Below are 22,152 nucleotides of genomic sequence, written 5' to 3'. Positions count from 1 at the left end.
CTCCCTTTTCTCTTTTCTCGTTGTTGCACATGCACACCAGAAACCTGGATGTTTCATGGCTGCCGCCTGGGGTGTTTGGCAAAATGGCTCCTTATGCCACCTGTGGCACACGGGCCATAGGTTCGCCATCACAGCTCTATAAACTCTCCCCCCACACATACTTTTTAAACTTCAATGAATCAGGGAGGTGACTGCCTGCTTCATTTCTGAATATTATCTTGTTTCTCAAGGCTTTAAAATGTTTATACCTCCTTTGCTTACATAACGGTTCTTGCATATATCTATTAGTCATTGTAATCCCTCTTCATAGTGCCTGCTAACTTGTGACATGTTATTTGCATCTGAATACCTTCTTGTTTGTCAATGACTCCTAGCATGCTGGCATCTTGGATAATGAGTTGTCCATTGTTGAAAACACCAAAGGTGTCAGCATCAACATGAGTAAAGTAGAAGAAATAGTTCAGGTCATTATTCATCATGAAATCAATAATAGTGAGGAGCTGAAGAGCTAAATCCGTTGTCACATCAAAAGATGAGCCATAAAATTCCTTCAGAGGTCTAGTACTAACTGTTACTATTAATCGGCCACAGGATCCCAAATATTTTGGAAAGGGCCATCCTTCTGCTCCAGGGAACATCTGCCAAAAAGAATAAAAAGGAAATGTGGTGTATCCATGATGACATGGAATTATTTTCCTAGCTTTCCCCATCTAATAGCCTCCTGATATCATGCACTTCCACTCCTTTGTCCCTAATTAAAGAAGACTAATTCTAGAGAAATCAAAGAATGGTTATTCCTTGGGTATAATTTTATTAGGGCTAGTATGGCTGAGTGGTAAAACTCCAAATGATCACTGAAATTCCAGCACTGAAAGTGAAAACTGCAGCACTGCTGCAATGTAGTAGTCACCAGTATTCTTTTTTCAGATTTTGTCTTTTCTGTATGTTTTCTAAGTCATTTCTAAGTCATTACAAGCTTGCAGGAAAATGAAGCAAACTAAAAGACAGTGTAAAGTGCAAATTCAAAATTTGTTGAGTTAAATTTGTGAATAAAATATTATTTACATTCTTATTAATTAAGTTGATAAAATTATGCAGTAATTACCAAAGAAATATGGGTTTGAAAAAAGTATTGCTTAAAATATTAACATATTAACATTTTAGATAAGTTAAAACCATTAATGTTTAATCATTAATCAAATAATTATGTCAATATCATAATATCAGTTAATATTTAGATTCCATACAAACTACAGTGTAATACTAAATTTCAATTAAATTATATTAAATTATAATTATTATAATATTACATATTATATATAATATTACATAATGTTATAATTATTAAAATATACCATGCAGAGCATGCTCCTAGAAAAACATTTTGATATGTTGCATGATTTTAGATTTCTCATTCCTAAACTCGTCCTTGAAGATTTGAACTATTTCATGATGTCCTGCTCTTTGCATTTTTAAAATGTGTACCTTTTGTTTTTCAGTTTATCAGACATATCTTGTTGCAACCATGGTGATTTCATCAGTGCTCTCGCTCTCTCTCCCTTCCTCCCTCCCCCCCCCTCTCAGAGTTTGGGTATATTTTAATTTTTTTCAAATATCTTTCCTTGTTTTTCCTTTCAGAATTTTCCTACTTTTCTCCTTAGCTTTTTAAAGTCAGCTTTCGTGATGTTTAGAGTACTAATCTGGCTGCCTTCAGTTCTCCCTACCCACTATATGGTAAAATGGAAATATTTCCATTTCTTCAACCACTTTTTGTCTGTTATTAAATATCAAGTCCAATATAGTCAATCTTCTAATTCAGAGGTGGTTTTCTCCTGCTTCAGACTAGTTCTCTACAATTGTGTTCTGCCCCAGCTATGGACCAAAGTCTGTACAAATCCTTACTTTTCTAATTAAAGACTACTAATGAGCTTTCTTAGTAGTCGTCAAACACAAATACAGTTTGAAGCAGTCTTTTCTGAACATTGCCTGTTAATTCAACTTTATTAGCAGCCAGCATGAATCCATGAAATAATAACTCAATTCTGAGTCAACAGTCTTGTAGATATTAGCAAGCTTATGGTTATTGGCAAAATGCCCAGAAACAATTTGCAGGAAAAATATCAAGAGAGAGAACAAGAGCCAATCAGATGTTTCTGGAGTCAAGATACAAAGGAATATGAATGAATGTTATTTCCTGCAAATTGCTGCCTTCATTGTCATCCCTTAATTAGGCTACAGCAATAGTCAATTAGCCCCAAGTCTTGCTCCCAAGGAGACCTCCTCCCGAGGAACCATTCCTGCCTTTTGGCAGCTCTGTGTGCTTGTGCATTGAGAATAGGTTCCTCTTCTTCCTCATCACTGCTGGGAGGTTCTGAAGGCCCTGGCTGAATCTCTGCCTCTGGCACCAAGTCCTCTCCAGACTCCTGCACAGGCTGCTGGTGCATCACTACCTCAACCTTTGCACTGCTGGAATCAGCTAGCAGCTGCACAGGCTGTTTGCTGGCCACAACAAATCAGTAGTAAATTGGTTTCCTGGGTTGGTGGAACTAGCAGCGGTCCAGCAGCTGCCATGCTCTCGAGCTGGTTCAGCAATGGCAGCAAGGAGGACAGGGAATGGTGTCGTGTGTGCTTGTTGTTTGTGCAAATGGAGCTTTGCACACTTGCACACTTGCACCACTACTTGCTTGCATGGCTCAATTTCCAATGGCCCGCCGCGCAATACTAGACTGTAGATAATGGGTTGAGAATACCTGTTGTAGAATTTGAATACAAGAGAACAGTGGTTATCTATCAGTGGTTCGCAGACTCCTGGGGGGACGTGTCACAATGTTATCAAGGTTGAGAACCTTCTATAGAATATGAATTGTACATTAGCTAAAGCAGATTTAAGCGCAAATCCATCCATTAGATTAAAACGATGTTTGTTTCCATTTAACTCTCAGAGCATAGACATGATTTAACACAGGTGTCCTCACTTTGGCACCCTAAAGTTGATAAACTACAGCTCTGATTGCCTCTAGTAATTGGTCATACTTGCTGTATATTAAAAATTGAAAATTTGGTATCTTAAGCACTCAAACCTGGGGAGGTCTGAACTTTGCAAGAGTCAAAGTGGGTGGGATTTAATCCCGCAAATGAGTAGCCATTTTTAACTTAAGTACCACAAAGAGAATAGAATCTCACACCCAAGAAAAAAATTCTGAATCCAGCACAAGGATTATCAGACCAATTCATATCTTTTCTCATACCTCAAAGTGAGTTGAAATGGGACTTCCAAAGGATGAGTTATATTACATGAAAGCAGATGACATTATACCTGTAAAATAATGGGATGAGTATTAATAGACAACATGTAGAGGAGACGCAATTTATCCCGGTCTGTAAAATGGTCCATGTAGACACTACCAGCATCTGGAACTTCAGCATATCGCCGCACTATTCGATCCAACAATCTTTGTGATGGACAGCGAAGCATTGGTGTACGAAGGCCCTATAAAAAAATAATTGAGAAGCATAGTCTTTTCTCTGCTTTTAGCACAAGAACTTAGATAAAATAAGACTGCCTGTTATTAATTTCCCTTTTACACATTCTGGAATAGATTCTCAAAATGAGTAATTAAATAATTCAATATAGATTGTCCTCTTTTAATTACCACTCACTTGGTGACCATTCAAACTTATGATGGTGCTGAACAAGTGATAAGTATGATTAGACCTCATTTTTATGACCATTGCAGTAGCCCTATGCAATAGCAATTTGCAATCTTCTTTGCCAGCTTCTCACAGGCCAAGCTAAGAGGGAAGTCAACGGGTAACAAGAGGTTGTGATCATGTGAGGTACTATTTATTTATTTATTTTAATATATATTTATTAATTTTTTCCTTTTTTTTTAAGTACATAGCCATATTTACAGATGAATCTACATCGTATATGCATGCCTATCGACATTGTCTTCTAATTACTTTTAGATTTCTTGATGTTTTATTCCAATGCTTCTTTTAAGTTTCTTTTTTTTGTCCATTGGTACCATTTTGTACAGGTTTCATAATAGTCCAATTCTTTTCGATTATTAAGTTCCATTGTCAATCTGTCCATCTCTGCACAGTCGTATATTTTCTTGATAATCTCATTGTCTTCAGGTATTTGTGGATTTTTCCAGTTCTGTGCAAATACAATCCTTGCAGCTGTTGTAATATGCAAGCTTAAATATTTTACATTTTTAGAATAGTTACCTCTCATAATACCCAATAAAAAAAATTCTGGCCTATATTCTATTTTTGTATTTGTTATTTGACACAACCAATTTATTTTTTTCCAGTATTTTCTTGTCTCTGGACATAACCACCATAGGTGAAAGAAGGTGCCTTGAGTGTTTTTACATTTCCAACACATTGGGCTGTAATTTTTGTGCATTTTAGCTAGTCTTTTGGGTGGAAGATTCCAACGGTATAACGTTTTATATTGGTTTTCTTTATATATTGTGGATTTTGTTAATTTAATATTTCTCTTCCAAATCTGTTCCCATTCCTCTATATATATATTATGGCCTACGTTTTTCGCCCAGGCAATCATTGTACCTTTAACTATCTCCTCTGGTCTTTCATATTCCATCAGATATTTATATATTTTATATATTGCTTTTTCTTCCGGGCCTGTCAATAGTTTATCTAGTGGTTGGGTAATTCTTTCTATACCTGATTGTTCCATATCCTTTTTATATCTAGATTGAATTTGTAGGTATGTCCACCAATCTATATTTATATTTTGTATTATTAATTCTTCCCTACTTTTGAGTTTACAGTTTGTATCTAATATTTCTTTATATTTAATTTTTTTTGTCAGTTCTATTGTATTTGGGTATATTAGAGCTTCCATTGTGGATAGCCAATTTGGTATTTTTATATAATGTTTATGTCTTATCTCTTTCCATGTTTTGAGTAAAGACTGTCTGATTAGATGCCTATTAAAATATTTTGGTATTTTATCTCCTATGTCCCATAAGTAGGCATGCCAACCTTTATCCAAATCATGACCTTCCAATTGTAAAATTCGTTTATTATCAAGATTGAGCCATTCTTTTATCCACATCAATGAAGCTGCTTTATAATACATTTTCCAATCTGGCATTCCGAAACCCCCTCTATTTTTAATATCTTGTAAATCTGCTATCTTTACCCATGATTTTTTACCTTGCCATATGAATTTTGATATTATTTTATTTAATTCCGTAAAAAAATTAGAGTTCAATTTTATTGGTATGTTTTGAAATAGGTATAGAAATTTCGGAAGTATACTCACTTTAATTGATGCTATTCTTCCCATCAGTGATAATTGTAGCTTACTCCATTTTTCTAATTCTACCTTGGTTTGGTTTACTAGTTTTGTATAGTTATCTTCTTTTACTGTTGAACATCTATTAGTTAAATTTATTCCTAAATATTTAATTTTTTTCATACTAGTGAATCCCAATTTGGTTTCTAATTCCTTGGTTTGCTTATTTGTCATATTTTTGGTCATGAATTTTGTTTTTTGTTTGTTAATTTTTAGGCCTGCTATTTCTCCATATTCTTCTATTTTTCCAATTAGATGTTGCCCTGACTCTAATGGTTCTTCTAAAAAGAAAACTAAATCATCCGCAAAGGCCTGCAATTTGTATTCCTCTTTTTTTATCTTTGTTCCTTTAATATTATTGTCTTTACGGATCTCATTTAACAGAGTTTCGAGTACCAGTATAAAAAGTAGAGGAGATAGCGGACATCCTTGTCTAACTCCTTTATTTATTTGGAACGTTTTTGTTATTCCATTATTGACTATTACCTTGGCCTTATGAGTAGTATATATGTTGTCTAATAGCAATTCAAATTTAGAGCCGAATTCCATTTGCTTTATTAACTTTTTCATATATTGCCAATTCACATTGTCGAAGGCTTTCTGTGCATCCAGAAAGATCATTGCAATTTGTTTATCAGGATGTGCTTCATAGTATTCAATTATATCTAATACAATTCTTGTATTATTCCTGATTTGTCTCAATGGTAGGAAACCATTCTGATCAATATGTATAGTTTTATTTAGTATTTTCTTTAATCTTTCAGATAATATTGAAGTGAAAATTTTGTAATCAGTGTTTAGAAGAGCAATTGGTCTGTAGTCACTAACTTGATTTGTATTGGCACCTTCTTTCGGTATCATGGTGATATATGTCTCTTTCCATGTTTCAGGTATTTTAGCTTCCAATAGTGCTTCATTGTAAACTTTTAACTGTAGTTGTTCTATAGTCTTTCCAAAGTGTTTATAATACTCTCCCGGATAACCATCTGGACCTGGCGATTTGTTACCTTTCTGTCTTTTAATTGCATCTTGTATCTCTATTGGGGTAATCTCTCTATTTAACATTTCCCTATCTTTTTCGTTTATTTTCATCACGTTATTTTGTTGTAAGTACTTATCTATTTTAGTTATGTCTATTTCCTCTTGTGAGTATAATTTCTCATAGTATTGTAGAATAATTTCTTCTAATTTTTGTTCATTGTGTTGTAATCTCCCTTCTACATCTGTTAATTGATGTATCATCCTATTTTCCTTTTCTTTCTTAATTTTGTGTGCCAGCCATCTACCTGGTTTGTTTGCATTTTCAAAGAATGTTTGTTTGGATAGCTTAATATTCTGACTATATTCCTGTTGGTCTATTAGGTTTAGTTCATGTTTATATCCCAATAAAGATTCACATATTTCTTTTTTCTCCAGTAATTCTTGATGTTGCTTTTCTAATTTTTTAATGTTTTCTATTATCACATTATGTTCCTTTCTCCTCTTTTTATTTCTTTCTATGTTATATGCTATAGTGCAGTGTTTCCCAACCTTTTTTGAGCCGCGGCACATTATTCATATTTTCAAAATCCTGGGGAACATTGAACGGGGGGTGGGGGGGCGGCTAAAGAAAAGTTTGGACAAAAAAAATATCTTTCCCCCCCTTTCGCTCTATTTCTCCCTCCCTCATTCTCTTCCTTCCCTTCTTTCTCTCTCTCTATCCCTCTTTCTTTCTTCCTCTTTTTTGCTCTCTCTCCCTCCTTCCCTCTATGTCTTTCTCTCTCCCTTGCTCTCTCTCTGTCTCTCTTGCTATCTCTTTCTTGCTTTTTTCTCTCTTTCTTGCTCTCTCTCTCTCTTTCACTGCCTCTTGCTATATGTCTCTTTCATTCTCTTTGCCTCTCTTGCTTTCTCTCTTTCTTTCTCTCTCTGTCTCTCTTGCTATGTCTCTCGCCCCTGGCTGCTCACCGCTGCCTTCGCCGAAAGCACTTTTGTCCTGGGCTCTCAGCCAGGGGGCTGCAGGAGAGGCGGCGAAGGCGATCTCTCTCGTTCTCCGGAGGCTGGAGAAAGTGATTTTCAATGTCGGGGGCGTGGGCCGGCGTGCGCTCTCCCCATCCCTCTGCCGGCTTACTTTGAATGGGGCAGGGGGATGGGGAGAGCGCATGCCGGCCCGCGCCCCCGACATTGAAAATCACTTTTTCCAGCCTCCGGAGAACGAGAGAGATCGCCTTCGCCACCTCTCCTGCAGCCCCCTCACTGAGAGCCCGGGACAAAAGCGCTTTCAGCGAAGGCAGCGGCGAGCAGCCAGGGGCGCGAGGGGCCTAGAGGCGCAGGGGGGCGGCCGCGGCTTCGCCCTTGGAAAAGGGTGTGCGGGGGGGTGTTTTGGGGTGCGCTGGCGCAGGCGTGCACGGCCCGGCACCCTCCTGCTCCCACCGCCCTCCCTCTGGGCCCCAAAGGACATTGGTTGCCGCCCCCGCCAGGGAAGCTCCAGCTGGGCGGTGCGCTGCTGGTGCCTCTGCCCTGGAGCTCTTGCCACCGCCATCCCCCAGCTACTACTTGGTGCCATTGCTGATGGCGCCCTCCTCCTCTTGCTGCCGGTGCGAAGAATGAAGCTCTCCTTTTTTCCCGCCTTCCTTCTTTGGGGCAGGAGAGCGCCAGCAATAGCGGCATCGGAAAGTAGCCGCACCGGCAGTGCCCCGCCCAGCTGGAGCTGCCCTAGGAGTTTGGCGGCACACCTGACCATGTCTTGCGGCACACTGGTGTGCCGCGACACACTGGTTGGGAAACGCTGCTATAGTGATACCTCTTATATAGGCCTTGAGAGTATCCCACAAGTTCTGGATGGTTGTTGGTTGTTTTTGGTTTTCATCTATAAAAAGTTCAATCTCTTTTATAATTCTTTCATTATATTCTTCTTCTAATAATATATTTGTATTTAATTTCCATCTTCTATTATGATTTTTAGTTCCTTTCCAAATCACAACTAGTGGGTTGTGGTCTGCCCAAACATTTATATCTATTTTGACCATTTCAATGTCTCGTAACATTTCACTATTTGCCCATATCATATCTATCCTTGAATAGGATCCGTGTGGCGCTGAATAAAATGTATATTGGTGTTTTTTTTGGATGCGTCAGCCTCCATAAGTCTGTCATGTTTAATTCTTCTATCATATCTTTGAATGTGTTGGGCAGTGTAGTCCTATTTGTATTTTTATTTTTACTTTTCTTATAATGTTTATCTTTATCTATAATTCCATTATAGTCTCCTATTATGCAAATGTTTTTATTTTCTAGTGTTAATATCTTTTCATGTAGTTTTTTATAAAATTCTTTTTGTTTTTTGTTTGGGGCATATATATTTATTAAATTTATTTTCCTTTTATTTAATTTGATTTCTGTAATTAAGAGTCTTCCTTTCAAATCTGAATAAATTTCTTTCGCTGTTATTTCTTTTTTAATATACGTTACTCCTTTCTTATTTTTATTTCCTAATGATGTATATAATACTCCCAGTTTTGTATTCTCTAAGTATTTTTTTTCTGTTTCTTTTATGTGTGTCTCTTGAAGACATATAATGTCTGCTTTTTCTTTAATTAATTTTGTATATATTTTCCTTCTTTTCTTTGGGAAATTTAATCCTTTAATATTTATCGAAATCAATTTAATTTCTTTATTCATTTGTTTAGTTTGTTGTTTCTCTTAGTTGTTTTCCTTCCTTTTGTTTTTACTTGTTAGTTTTTACTGCCGTCTGCTTTCTAGTTTTTACTCCCTCCTCTTTTTGGATTTGGTCTCTACTTTCTTTAGGTCTTTCCTTTCCTTCCTCTTCCCTCTCTTCCTGTCTATCTTCTTGGCTTATTCCTTCTGATCTATCTTCACTTTCTGTCTCAATTGTTTCCTCTATTCCTTGCAATTGTTCATTTATTTCCTGTGCTCTTTCTAATGTATCTACCTTGATCCTCTTTCCCTCCCAGGTTATTATCATTCCTTCAGGGATGATCCATCTGAAGTTTAAGTGTTTTCTGTTTAGAGTCGATGCCAAAAATTTGTAGTCATTTCTTTGCTCCCTAACTCTTCTAGGTATCTGTTTTAATATGTTGATTTCCCTTTCTTTGTATGGCCAAGTCCTCCTTCTTGTAGCCATAACAATACTATCCCTTATCTTTTTCCTTGCGAATCTAACATGTATTTCCCTAGGCAGATGGTGGTGTTGGGCATAGTTTGCCTGTATCCTGAAAGCTTCGTCTATTTTGTTTTTAACCTCGTTTTTATCTTTTTGGAGTATATCTCCTATCAATTCCGCTATTTTATCTTCTATATCTTCATCTCTTGTTTCTATGATGTTTTGGAACCTCAGAAAATACGATGCCCTATCCATTTCTAAATTTATTAATTGATATTCAAGATCTTTTTGAGCTTTAATTGTTCCTTGTTCTATTTTTTCTAATTTTTTTTCATTACATTCTGTCTTGAATTCTACCGTTTTAATTTGATCCTCATGTTTCTTAATATCTCCTCTCATCAATTCCATACTGGTATTTAACTTCAAAATATCTTATTTTAGATCGGTATGGTTCTGCATCATCATTTCCTGTAGTTTTACCATTGTTTCTTGTACCGTATTTAATGTTAAATTCATAGTTTGTAATAATGTTGTATTGTCTGTTTTCCCTGATTTCTCTGATTTAAATATCTCCTCAATAGATTTTTGACTTGCTGGAGATGCATCTCCAGTGGCCCCTGTTATTTGCTGTTTTTTACCTCCTTTTGTAGCCATTGTGGTTGTATTGGTGGTTGACATTTCTTTCAATATTTTATTTTGCTTTTCTAATATATCATATATTCTATCCCAAACCACCATTCATCAAATCCTCTACACAATATTCTATTATTTTTTCAGCTTACAGCTATTAATATGACTAAACAATTTCTAAAATTATTTCTAATATAGTTTCTCCTTATATCAATATCAACTAAATATAAACAATAATATTCAATATCCCATAAGTAATATATATAACAATCTATTAGTACTATTAAATCTATTATATTTGTTAACTATTGTTAGATATTATTCAATCTCTAATAACCTATAAATATATCCAAATATCCAAATCTATTTAAACTATCTAAACCATCTAAATTATTTAGGCTATATATTTCAGTTTTAAATGCTCAATGTAACTAACTTAACTAACGTGACTAACTTAATCTTTAAGTAAAGGGTAGGAAAAGTAAAAAAGTAAGAAAGTAAGAAAGAAAAGAACAACAGAGCAAAATATATATAAAGTATATATGGTTTCTACTAGATAGAAGAGAGGAAAGAAAGGATAGTTGAATATTCAAAAGGAAAAATACGTATATCTTTATAAAATCAATACTCTATTTGTACTATATCTCAGTATATATTATTATTATTATTATTAGATTGAAATAACTTATAACTTTAGCTTATAACATTATAATGATCTAAATTGAATTAATTATAATAGTGATATCAATAACAATTATATTTTCTATTTGATATAGTTATAGTAAAATTTAGAATCACATTTAAGATTAAAGTTACAATAAATACAATAAATGATAACCAGTATCTAAATATCTAAATAAGTATCAAATATATTTTCTACTTGATTATATGAGCAGATTGTTTGTTATACCATAGAAGTTGCTTCAGCATATAAGTTGAAAGTTTTTGCAAAGATTTTTTTTTTTTAGATCTAACAGGTATCAGATATCTTTTTTCACTGTTTCTTAATAGAATAAATTAATAGAATTTAATGTCTTCTTTTGAGCTTATGAGATAAGGACAAGGATCAAGTTCCTCACATCTGGGAAGCTATTAATTATTATTGTTCAGCATTCATTTCCCTTGTTAAGATGTCCGCTGTCTTCTTTCCGTCAAGTCACTTCCTCTTTTCTTATAAGAATTATTCTGCAAAATACAACGTTGTTAAAGTCTTTGGTTTATAAATTTAAGCAAACCTGAACAAAAACTGTATCTTCGATACCTTCTGCAGCACTTTAAAGCGTTTAAATCATTTACAAAGTGGTTTCTCTGTCCGGGATTTCGGGCTCTTTCAAACAACTTTCACTTGCCTTCCTTTCCCTTCCGACCTCGGACTTTCAATGCCTCCTTGCGTCTTTTCACCTCCTCCTTACAATCGCCGCTTTTATTCAAAGTGTGGAGTCTTTTCTTGCTGCTGCAGATCGGTCTCCTCAGCAATTGACCAAAGTGTTTTTAAAGGCATTCCTCAATGCAATTCATCTGAATTATAAAAGCTTCCTTCTTATACGGATCAGTATGGCTTCAGGCCGCCATGATAAGTCTGGCAGATGTTCCCTCCTGGATAGAAATGATACCCTGTGCCTCCAACGGGCGAATGCCTTCGCCCCCGCTGTGGCTCGGGTTGCTCCTCTTTCCCCACTTCAACCTACAGTCTCCATGCCTCGAAGGGTCTCCAAGAAATGGAAAAATAAAGCAGTCTTGGGGAGCGGAGATCGCTCTTCCAGCTGCTATGCCCCACGTCACCACCAGAAGTACTATTTAAAGACAGCAACCAGGACTGCTAAAACTGTCATCAATAAATGGTGTAGTCAAGTGATATTTTTGACTTATGGCCTCTTTGCTTAATGACAATTTTCAATCCCACTAGCATAGTTAAATGAGGGCTACTTATAAGCATTGAAAATATATTTTAATAATAATAATAATAATAATAATAATAATAATAATAATAATAATAATAATGCATGATTCAGGATTCAATAAAATGTAATATCTCAGTCAGATTGATTCCTACTGTCTTATAGATATCTTCATAAGTCCAACAATGGAGATGTGGAATCCCTAAACACTGCTTATAATTGTGGTGATTGAAGGTATGCATATTTAAACCAGTAACAGTTTCTACATTTTATGACCAATATTAGAAACTACAAGGGCTTAAACTGATAGTTCTAGAATTTTAGATGGCTTCCAATGAAATGTTTAGGCAGATTTTGTTTCCCTGGATCTGAAATGATGATTTCTATTCAAGCCACCCATTGTTTATGTCAGCAGTCCCCAAACTACGGCCTGGGCATGTGGCCCACTGAGGCCATTTATCCGGCCCACAGGTGAGTGACAGGAGCACAGAGTGCGTCCGCATCCTGTGCTCCTGGCCACTGTTCCCTCTAGCCTGTGCGGTCGCGCAGCCGCACAAGCAAAAAACAAAGTTTGCGTAGAGCCGGTGCCGTTTCTCCTGCCTGACAGCTGATCTGCTGTTGGCTGGGAGAAACCCCCATGGGCTCTGAGCACCACCCAGCTTCTCCAGCTGTGTCCGGGGACCACACCCTGCCCACTCCTGCTGATATTCTTCCCACCGCTGGGAAGAAACAGGAAGCAAAAAAACCTCCCAGGAAACAAGAGGCAGTGGTTGGATGGCCTCACCACCTGCGCGCAGAAGCGATGCCCTGGAGAAAAAGCGGTGGGTGTAGACACCGGAGCTGTCACCTTGCCCTCTCTCCAGCTTTTCCGTAAGATGACTTGCGGGGAGTCTCATTTTTTCAGCAGAGAGAGAGAGACAGAGACGCACCCCGTCAAGTTCATTCATCCTGCCTGCTTAGACTTTTTAATATTGGAATTGTTTGTTGAAACAATAAGTGATCACATTACTTGGGTCTCAGTTATGTGTTAAATTGAAAAAGCTTTCTGACAGGATATTTGGTGGGGATAAAAAGCCCACCCTCATAAAAAACCCACCTTATTTGGAGTCCTCTCATTTTTCAAGAATTCTCTCATATTTTTTAGACATTGGCTTTGTTAAATGCTAAGCATACTTTAAATACAGATTGATAATTTGGGTGTTCATGGAGGAGCTTCTCCCACCCCCACCCCCGAGGCGCATGGCGGGGCACAGAAGTTTTTGTGAGAGAGAGGGAAAAGAGAGAGAGAGAGAGAAAAGGGAAAGAGAGGGAGGGAAAGAGAAGTGGAGAGGAAGGAAGGAAGGAAGGAAGAATGAAATGAATGGAGGGACAGAGAAAGGAAGGACTGTTTTTGGGGGGGGGGTGTAATTTTTTTTCCTCTTAACATACATTTAAACAACACAGTGTATCATCTAATTTTCCATGAATAAAACACGGTATTTTGTTAATAACTAATACCAATCATCAAAAAAGTTGCAAAAGGTTTTTTTTCTAATTTTGTCATCTAGTTACATTCATTTTCTTTTAATTAAATTCCCTCCTTAATGTTCCTTCAAAAAGTACAATGCCAATTATATTTCTAACTTATTAACCATTATGCCAAAGTGCTTCCTTTCTTTATACATTTTTCTATAAGCCAAGAAAACCTTGCATAGCCAATCAGATGTTAACAAAAGAAAATTAAAAACAAAAACATAAACATATATGAATTTCAGACTTCTTCTGCCCCCCTCTAAATAGTATGTTCCCATTTTGTTTTTTACTTAAAAATAAGGTATGTGCAGTGTGCATAGGGATTTGTTCATAGTTTTTTTTAATAGTCCAGCCCTCCAACAGTCCGAGGGACAGTGAACTGGCCCCCTGTATAAAAAGTTTGGGGACCCCTGGTCTGTGTAGTTAGGAAAGTATGAGTCTATAAGTCTCTTTATTTCTGTATATGTTGATTGCCTCTTTGCCTTGATTCTAGGCTTGTTTCAGGACCCCCTTCTTAATTTGTATCCTGTTGGTTTTTATCTAGGTATTAGGATAAGTTAGAAATTAATTTCATTGTAGATTTAAATTTGTGAGGCAATGAGAAGAATAATGGAGAAAGATGTGCTGGATATGCAAATTGAGCCTATAGACCAGTGTTTTTCAACCTTTTTTCTTCAGGGAAATCCTTTGATGTCATCAGATTTCTGGTAGAATCCTGGTTGAAAAACACTGCATTAAGCTGTACATCCTGAAGCTGAAATAGAATTCTTTTATTGGCCGAGTGTGATTGGACACACAAGGAATTTGTCTTTGGTGCATATGCTCTCAGTATATATAAAATAAAATATATACAGTAGTCCCTCGCTATACCGCGCTTCACCTACTGCGGCTTCACTTCATTGCGGGTTTCTAAGGAAGTCGATCGGCAGATTTAAACAGCCCGCCGAACTCGATCGGCAGGTTTAAAAAAAATATATATATCTAAAATTGTAAATACTGTATTTAAATATTGTATCTAAAATAAATACTGTGTGGGAAGGGTTTATAAACACTTAAAACAATGAAAACTAACCAAACAATTACAATGTAAATACTTAAATAAGTACTATCAGTCGATAAATTCCCCATCGCAGATTTCACCTATCGCGGCCAGGTCTGGAACGTAACACCAGCGATAGGTGAGGAACTACTGTACTACTCAAAAAAATAAAGGGGTCATTTGAACAACACAATATAACTCCAAGGAAATCAAACTTCTGTGCAATCAAACTGTCCACTTAGGAGGCAACACTGATTGACAATCAATTTCACATGTTGTCAGCACATTTAACTTTGTACAGAATTCAATTAGAATATTTCATTCATTCAGATCTAGGATGTGTTCTTTGAGTGTTCCCTTTATTTTTTTGAACAGTGTACATTTGTCAAGAATCATGAGGTATAACACTTGTCATAGGGGTCAAATAAGCAATCAGGAAACAATAAAAATCTTAAGTATACAAGCAAGTTATAGTCATATAGTCATAAGTGGAAGGAGATGAGTGATAGGAATGATGAGAAAAAACTAGTAGTAATAGTAGTGAAGACTTAGTAAATAGTTTGACAGTGTTGAGGGAATTATTTGTTTAGCAGAGGGATGGCGTTTGGGAAAAAACTTCTTGTCTCTAGTTGTCTTGGTGTGCGGTGCTCACCAAAGTAGTAAAAAGTACTTATCAAAGTAACTTAAGTTGCCGCCACCGCTTGTTTTTCAACTCCCCACCCTCTTAATGTCATTTCAGAAGACAGGGTTCAAGAGAGGGTAGGAGATTGAAAGGAAATATGAAGTGTGAATGAGAAGCACCTATTGCAAATTCGTCTTCATTAGCCAGCTGCTTGTTGTGGTCCTCCTCCTCCAAAGTACCCACCCCGTTATGCAAAGGGATCACATTTTCCCCAAAGAAGTGCGAGCCGTTCGAAACTGGGCGCGTGATGCAGCCGCATTCTAAAGGGCTCGGTTTATCTGTGAGTTTTTGCTCGGAACTGGCCAAAGTGCACAAAAAGAGAAGGACAGAAAGATTCCCCTTCTCTGCTGGCTCAATGCAGGCGATTCATTATCATTGGAAGACTCCCCCGAGCCATCGACTTCCGGAGTCATTGAGCCTTAAATTTCTTTCCAACCCAACTTAGGGCAGAAATGAGACTTTGCCGGGAAGGAAAAGCAGCTGGAGAAATGATGCTCGCTTTTACTTGCGCTCAGGATTAGTCTAGCACAGGGGTCTCCAACCTTGGCAACTTTTAAGACTCATGGACTTCAACTCCCAGAATTCCTGGAACCAGCTTTTCTGGCTGAGGAATTATGGGAGTTGAAGTCCCACAGGTTTTAAAGTTGCCAAGGTTGGAGACCCCTGTGCTAGACTGGTCCCGAGCGTGAGTAAAACTGAGGAGTGAAAGCAAAGCTAGCTGAGGGATTCTGGGAGCTGAAGTTGGAGTTCTATTGCATGAAAGTTATCTCCATAGTGGTTAGAAGCAGCATGCAAAGGCTAGCAGCTAGAGGGGCGCTGCTGCTGCTGTCAGCACCAAGACTGTTGCCGCTGTCACTCCTCCTCCTGCTTGGCAGCTGCTGCTGCTGAGCATGATTGATCTGCCAGACACGAGATGGAGGAAGAAGCTGCCCCACTGCAGGAGTGAGCGGGATTGAAAGGGGGACCTGCCTTGCCTTATTATTAAGTCACGGAATCCCTGGCTGCTCCTTGCGGAACCCTTGGGTTCCGCGGAACCCTGGTTGAAAAACACTGCTATAGATGTTTCACTGCTTAAAGGAGATTAAAAGGCACTTGTTAAATCAAGCAGTGATTTGGATATTATTTTTCTTACTGGATTTATAAAAGAAATATGTTAAAGGTTTGAAGAACCTTATGACAAATGATATGAAAAAGAGCAAATTTTGATTCCTGGATGTACAAAAGAGGCCTAATAAAAATTTGGAAGATTTTTGGGGTAAAAAAAGATGATCCGAAAACAGGTCCTGGGACTTCATTTGAGGGAGTTAAAAATTAAGATAATTAAAAATTCAAAGAAGGAATACAGTGTCAGCTTATTCAATCAAAATTAAAATAGAAAATTAGATGTTTTCCCTAGCTGGACTTTTGTTGATAAAGAAAAAAATGACAGGATTTTTTGAATTTTGTTCTTTAGTTAAGAGATGGGTGAAGGGAGTACATGCAGTGAAGGGCTACCAAATTTTTTACTACCACACTGTGGGCATGGCTCCATTTTCGCTACCCCACTGCGTTCCCCCCCATCCAGGCAGTAGTCCACCCCTGAGTACATGCTGTATTAAGAAATTGTGATAAGCTATTAAAATTATTTTTACTTGTTGGGATGAAGGGGGAAGTTACTTTTTTACTTTTTAATTTCTTTTTTGTATTTCTATATTTTTGTAGTTTGTATTAATTTTTATTTTCTACTTTTAACTGTTAATAAAATTATTGAAAACAAGCACTGTTACCTTTGCTTTACCAACAAGTTAAGCAACACTGAAGAGTGGCATTTTTTTAGCACAAACTCCCACTTCTGCATCAAATCAGTTGAACTTTTCCAATAACTGCTTCTAACCTTATGTGGTTTTGGATATATAGGAGATTTGACTCAAATTATTGGACTGAAGTAATTGTTTTATATAGAGCAGAGAATTATGGCATTGTTTTAATGTACTTGAATCAAAATGACAGACTGTGAAATAAAGGTTTTCATTTTATGTGGATGGTCCTACGTGATCCAATTACCAATTCAGCAGCCGCCTTGTTGTTGTTGTTGTTGTTGTTGTTGTTATTATTATTATTATTATTATTATTGTGTGCCACAGTAGAAATCTTTACTGAAAATTACAAATGGTCCAAGCTGAAAACCTTGCCCGCTAACCTTGTCTGCTCAAAAGATTTGTGTTTATATGCATCTCTTGACAAAACTGTTACGGGCACAGAAATATTACTCTCCAACCATGCCATTCAAGCTGCCTTCATTTCAGTTTGCAGTAGCTGACACTTCTCCCTGAACTGTTTTTTAAAGTGTCTGTATTTGACATTAGCAAATATTGTCATGTAGAGCAAAGGTTTAATGCTAATAACAAACAAGGCATGCTAATTATACCATATACAGTACAGTATTTTAAGAACAATTAGTCTCATTCAGGATTCAATGAGCCTGTTTTAGAGATGTTTATGTAACCTCTGCCTATGTGGTCTCAAGGAGCTGTATTGAAAAGAAAAACTGCAAAGATTTTCTTTGCAGTTATAACAGTATAAAAACAATTTAGTAAACATAGGGTCAATTATAGAAAGATGGTCTAATTTAATCCTAAGTAGATAAACCTTCAATCAAGGAAGGTTATGCTGATCTTGTTTTGAATGTATACTTAACCAGTTCAAACAGCTGTCCATTTTTTCAAGATACTGATTATAGAACATGAATTATAACTTCATAGCAACTCAATTGTAGGCAACAGAATAGCAGCAGCAATTGGGAAGTAAAATGTGCAGAGTTTGACAGTTAATATGGCAAATAAAAGTAATCAGAAATATAGAAATTGGCTCTTCATTCCTTTATACAGTAATTTAGCTAACACAATATTTCAGTGCAATTTATCATATTCATTGTGGTAGCAGTCCATAATTGTTATAAATCTTTTATTATTATAATATCACCTTCCTAGCAACAACTTTTTTCCATCTAAATTTCTTTGGCTGCCCTACTGTGGCTGAACCAAGCATTTAATGAGGGCATTTCTTGCAATCTAAAAATTTAATCAATTATTACTTGTTTCTAATATCAAACTATATACAAACTATGCAGTCAAAACTTCCTTTTTGGTGTGCTATATCAGTCTTGACTGACATAGGCAAGTCTTTCACGGCATAGGCAAGTCTATCAAGTTCAGAAGTGGTTTACTGTTTCCTTGTATATCTCCAAGAACTTTATTCCTCCTTTACTGAAGAGAATAATTACTGGCAGATGACCTGATATATTCTACTGTACGTTTAACAGGAGATCACTGTCCTTTACCACTACTTTCCCCAAATCATCATCCCCTTGGGGGGACCCTGAATCCCCACCATCCAGAGGTTCTGGTTCTTTTGAACCAGACCTGATCCTTCCTGAAGTGGAGTTAACACAGGGGATACTACCAGGGGTCTGGTTTGGGATTGGCATACCCCACCAGACATACTGGCCTAGTCTTTCACTGGCAGTGGTGTGAAGCGAGCCAGGCTGCCATGCCTGAGTTGGCATCAGCCATGGAGACAATGCAATGCAGGGATTTGAGCCAAGCGGTAACACCTGGGAAGAGGACCTTTTAAGTTATGGCGAGGTGAAGGAAAAATTAAGTGGTGTGCTGGTGAGTGATTTCAGCCGAAAAAGGATTGGAAATGTTTTTTTGTTTTTGTTTTCCTTGGAGCTAACTGCTGGAAATGGGAGAGGAAGCAGCTATTTTGCAGTGTGGTGAATAGTGAATGCTTTGGTTTTTCCATATTGCCCAAGACTGGACCAATTAAAAGAAAGCAGATTTAAAGATCCTGAATTTGGACTATTTAAGTATTATATGTTTTTTATTTTTTCCCCTTTAAGAAGTGGGTTTTTTAATGTGCAATGAAGAGATTCGAATATGGAATTAAATATGGAACTAAAATGCTAGAAGCACAGAGAGATGAGAGCTTTCCATCTACTGGTTGAAGGAATCATTACAAGGAGAATTTCATTTCATATGCTCAGCAGATGCTGGCCTTGGTCGTGGATTTTATCTGTCTTGGTCATGAGATCGGAAAGTGTTTATGTGTTTACCTTTGAGAATGGAGGAAGCTAACATCTTCTGCTTGCAACAAGAACTTTCATGAGAAGTAGTATTTGAACTGGCCAATAGAGATATGGCCACAGAGTTGACCAAAAATATTAGAACAAATTAAACACGAGAAGAAGAATTTGAGGACAATCATACAATGGATATTATTACCAGAAAGAGTCTTTGTAATTTGGAATAAATTTACAAATGAGAAAATATGGATGGCAGCAGAATTTCTGAAGAGGAAGATTGAGATTATTATAAAATTATAAATTATAAATGAGAAGAATTATTTTTGTAAAATGATGAGTGGGATGTATGGAAATTAAATGATGAATTTTAAAGTTATTTGAAATTTAATATAGGGAAATTATACTGAGAAGAGATTGGGGGATATGAATGAAATTTAGGAGGGGAATTAATGAGTAAGATATAAGAGTATTAATTGAGCTTTATATCTATGATATGTTATGATATATTTTGGGGACAAATAATGAAAAATGGAATAATGGAACAGTAGAATAATAATAGAACAATGAAAATAGAACAATGAAAATTGAAAATGGTTATGATTATTTTGGATATTAATATTTTTATTATTTCTGATATTAATGGAAGAGAGGTGAGGGGAAAAGGTATGAAGGTTTAATTATAAGAGAAGCAAAGATTAGGAGAATTTCATATGTGGCTGAATTAGGTTTTACTGAAATATAGAATAAGAAGATAGAAAATAATGATGACTATATTAGATGATTTTCAATTTAAGGAAAGTTATTAATGATAGTGGGTAATATTGATTATTGAAGTTATTGAATTATAGAATTTAAGTAAGATAGGTGGATTATAATTTATACTTTATAACTTTTTATAAATTTATAGAAAGTTATACATTAGACTGATAAAAATAAGGGGGACATATGGTCTCTACTGGGGTTATAGTGATTTATATTACAATAGGGCATGAGATTTTTATTTGATTTATTGTCCTGTAAAATAGAGTAGGTTTTACTGATAATTCCAATAGGTTTTCTGATAATTTTATAGATTAGGGCATGATGATTCCACTGGTTTACAGTGATAAAATTAGTGTACGGCAAGAAGATTCCACTGGGTTTACATTGATTTATTAGAATAGGGCGTGATGATGCCACTGGGTTTACAGTGACATAATAGAGATGGGCAAGATGTTTCCACTGGGCTTACAGTGATAAATGGGGTGTGATGATTTAATTGATTCCAGAGTCAAAGAGATACATGGGAGAAGAGTGAAAAAGAGTTTGGGTTTATTGTTGTTTTTCCTCCTTTTTTATTTCCTTTTCCTTTCCTTTTCTTTCTTTTCTTCTTCTCTTCTTCTTTTTATTTTTTTATTTACTTACTAAAAGGAATTATTATTAATCAGGCTAATTGGGACATTTATGATAAATTATTTGGATTTTTCTCCCCTTTTCAATTGATATATGTTAGATCCCTGTAATAGTTAAATAAAATTTAAGACTTAGTTGTTATGATTGGGAATTCTGGTTTCTTTCTTTTCTTTTTAAAAAGGCAATTACAATAAAAGTAATGGTAAGAAATATATATGAAATTGATATTAAGGATATATTGAGGAGATTGAAGCATGATGGCCTAAATGATCAGATGTAATAAGAAAAGAAGCAGCTAAAAGAAACTGAATTAGTTAATAACTTTTAAAATGCATATAAGAAATTTGAATAATTATTTTTTATCCAGATGTCAAAAGTACAGGAGGTAGCACTGGATGGATTATGAATGCCCAATTCAAAAATTTTATTATTGTGTTGTATTTTAAGATTGATGGTATATTATATTGCATACGTGATTGGTGTGGAGAAAAAAAAAATCTGGATCATCCACAGATCATTTATTAACATTTGGGAGACATAGATCAGTATTTTGGACTCTCTAAGTGTACCCACTCAGAAGCTTCTATTTCCTAGTTTACTCCACAAGGTGGGTATCAAGTTAATTATTTGTGTACAAAAAGCAAGCAGGCAAGTTTGCACAAAGAAAGAGTCCTGACTGGAGCATGATATATCACAGAACTAGAAGTGAATGTTGCTTTAGAGAAAGGATGCAGAATTACTGAAATTCTGGCATTCTGAAAAAAAGACAAGGACTTTAGATATCCAAATAGATCAAGACGTATCTCATATGAAAGGAGGAGGCCAATGGGTAACCTGACTGTTATAAGACTGTTAAATGGGGTTGGCTTGAAGAGGTAGGACTCATAATTGTGAATACAGTGATCCCTCGATTTTCGCGATCTCGATCTTCGCGAAACGCTATATCGCGATTTTTCAGAAAATATTAATTAAAAAATACTCCACTTTTTTTTGCTATTTTTTCCCACCCGATGACGTCACTCTCTTCCTTCCTTTCTCATCTTTCTTTCTCTCTCTCTCTCTCTTTCTCTATCTTGCTTCTTCTTCTCTCACACTCTCTTCCTCCCTCTCTCATCTCTTTCCTTCCTTCTCTCTCTTTCTCTATCTCTCCCCCTCTTGCTCTCGAGCGGCGAGCGAGCGGCCGGGCGAAGGGCGGGCGAGTGGCGAGCGAGCTGACATTCTTCATCAGCGGGGGCAGAATTGCACAAGCGTTTTGTTGAGGGAAATTGCATCAGTTTTAAACGCGAGGCTGCAAAAGAGGGAAGCCTCCGGCACGCCGTTTCCTAAACCGCGCACGCACGGAGGCGCCGGAACACCCAGGTGGCTCCGAAGCCGAGGCGCCCGGGAAGCCTCCCATCAACCCAGAGGGCCCAAGAAACCCGGCCCGCTTAGGCCGCTCAGTGGAGAGGCCAGCGCAGCCGAGGCGCTGCGGGGAGCCGCCTCCACCTCCGCTACTACTACTACTC

The 22,152-nt window shown here is 36.7% G+C and overlaps 1 protein-coding gene across 1 annotated transcript in view; it reads right to left on the bottom strand.

Moving 5' to 3' along the window:
• The window catches only part of DIPK2B (divergent protein kinase domain 2B), a 38,910-nt gene that overhangs the window by 5,488 nt on the left and 11,270 nt on the right, over positions 1–22,152 (bottom strand). Inside the window, exons 3-4 of the mRNA XM_070751792.1 lie at positions 3,317–3,490; positions 350–638 (exon numbers count right to left, since the gene is read on the bottom strand). Coding sequence (XP_070607893.1) covers positions 350–638; positions 3,317–3,490 — 463 coding nt within the window. The remainder of the gene's footprint in view (positions 1–349; positions 639–3,316; positions 3,491–22,152) is intronic.

The sequence above is a fragment of the Erythrolamprus reginae genome, chromosome 4 (genome assembly GCF_031021105.1).
Source record: "Erythrolamprus reginae isolate rEryReg1 chromosome 4, rEryReg1.hap1, whole genome shotgun sequence".
NCBI classification, from domain to species: Eukaryota; Metazoa; Chordata; class Lepidosauria; order Squamata; family Dipsadidae; genus Erythrolamprus; species Erythrolamprus reginae.
Note: the sequence above shows the minus strand (reverse complement) of the source record. Positions and strands in the feature narration are given on the sequence as shown.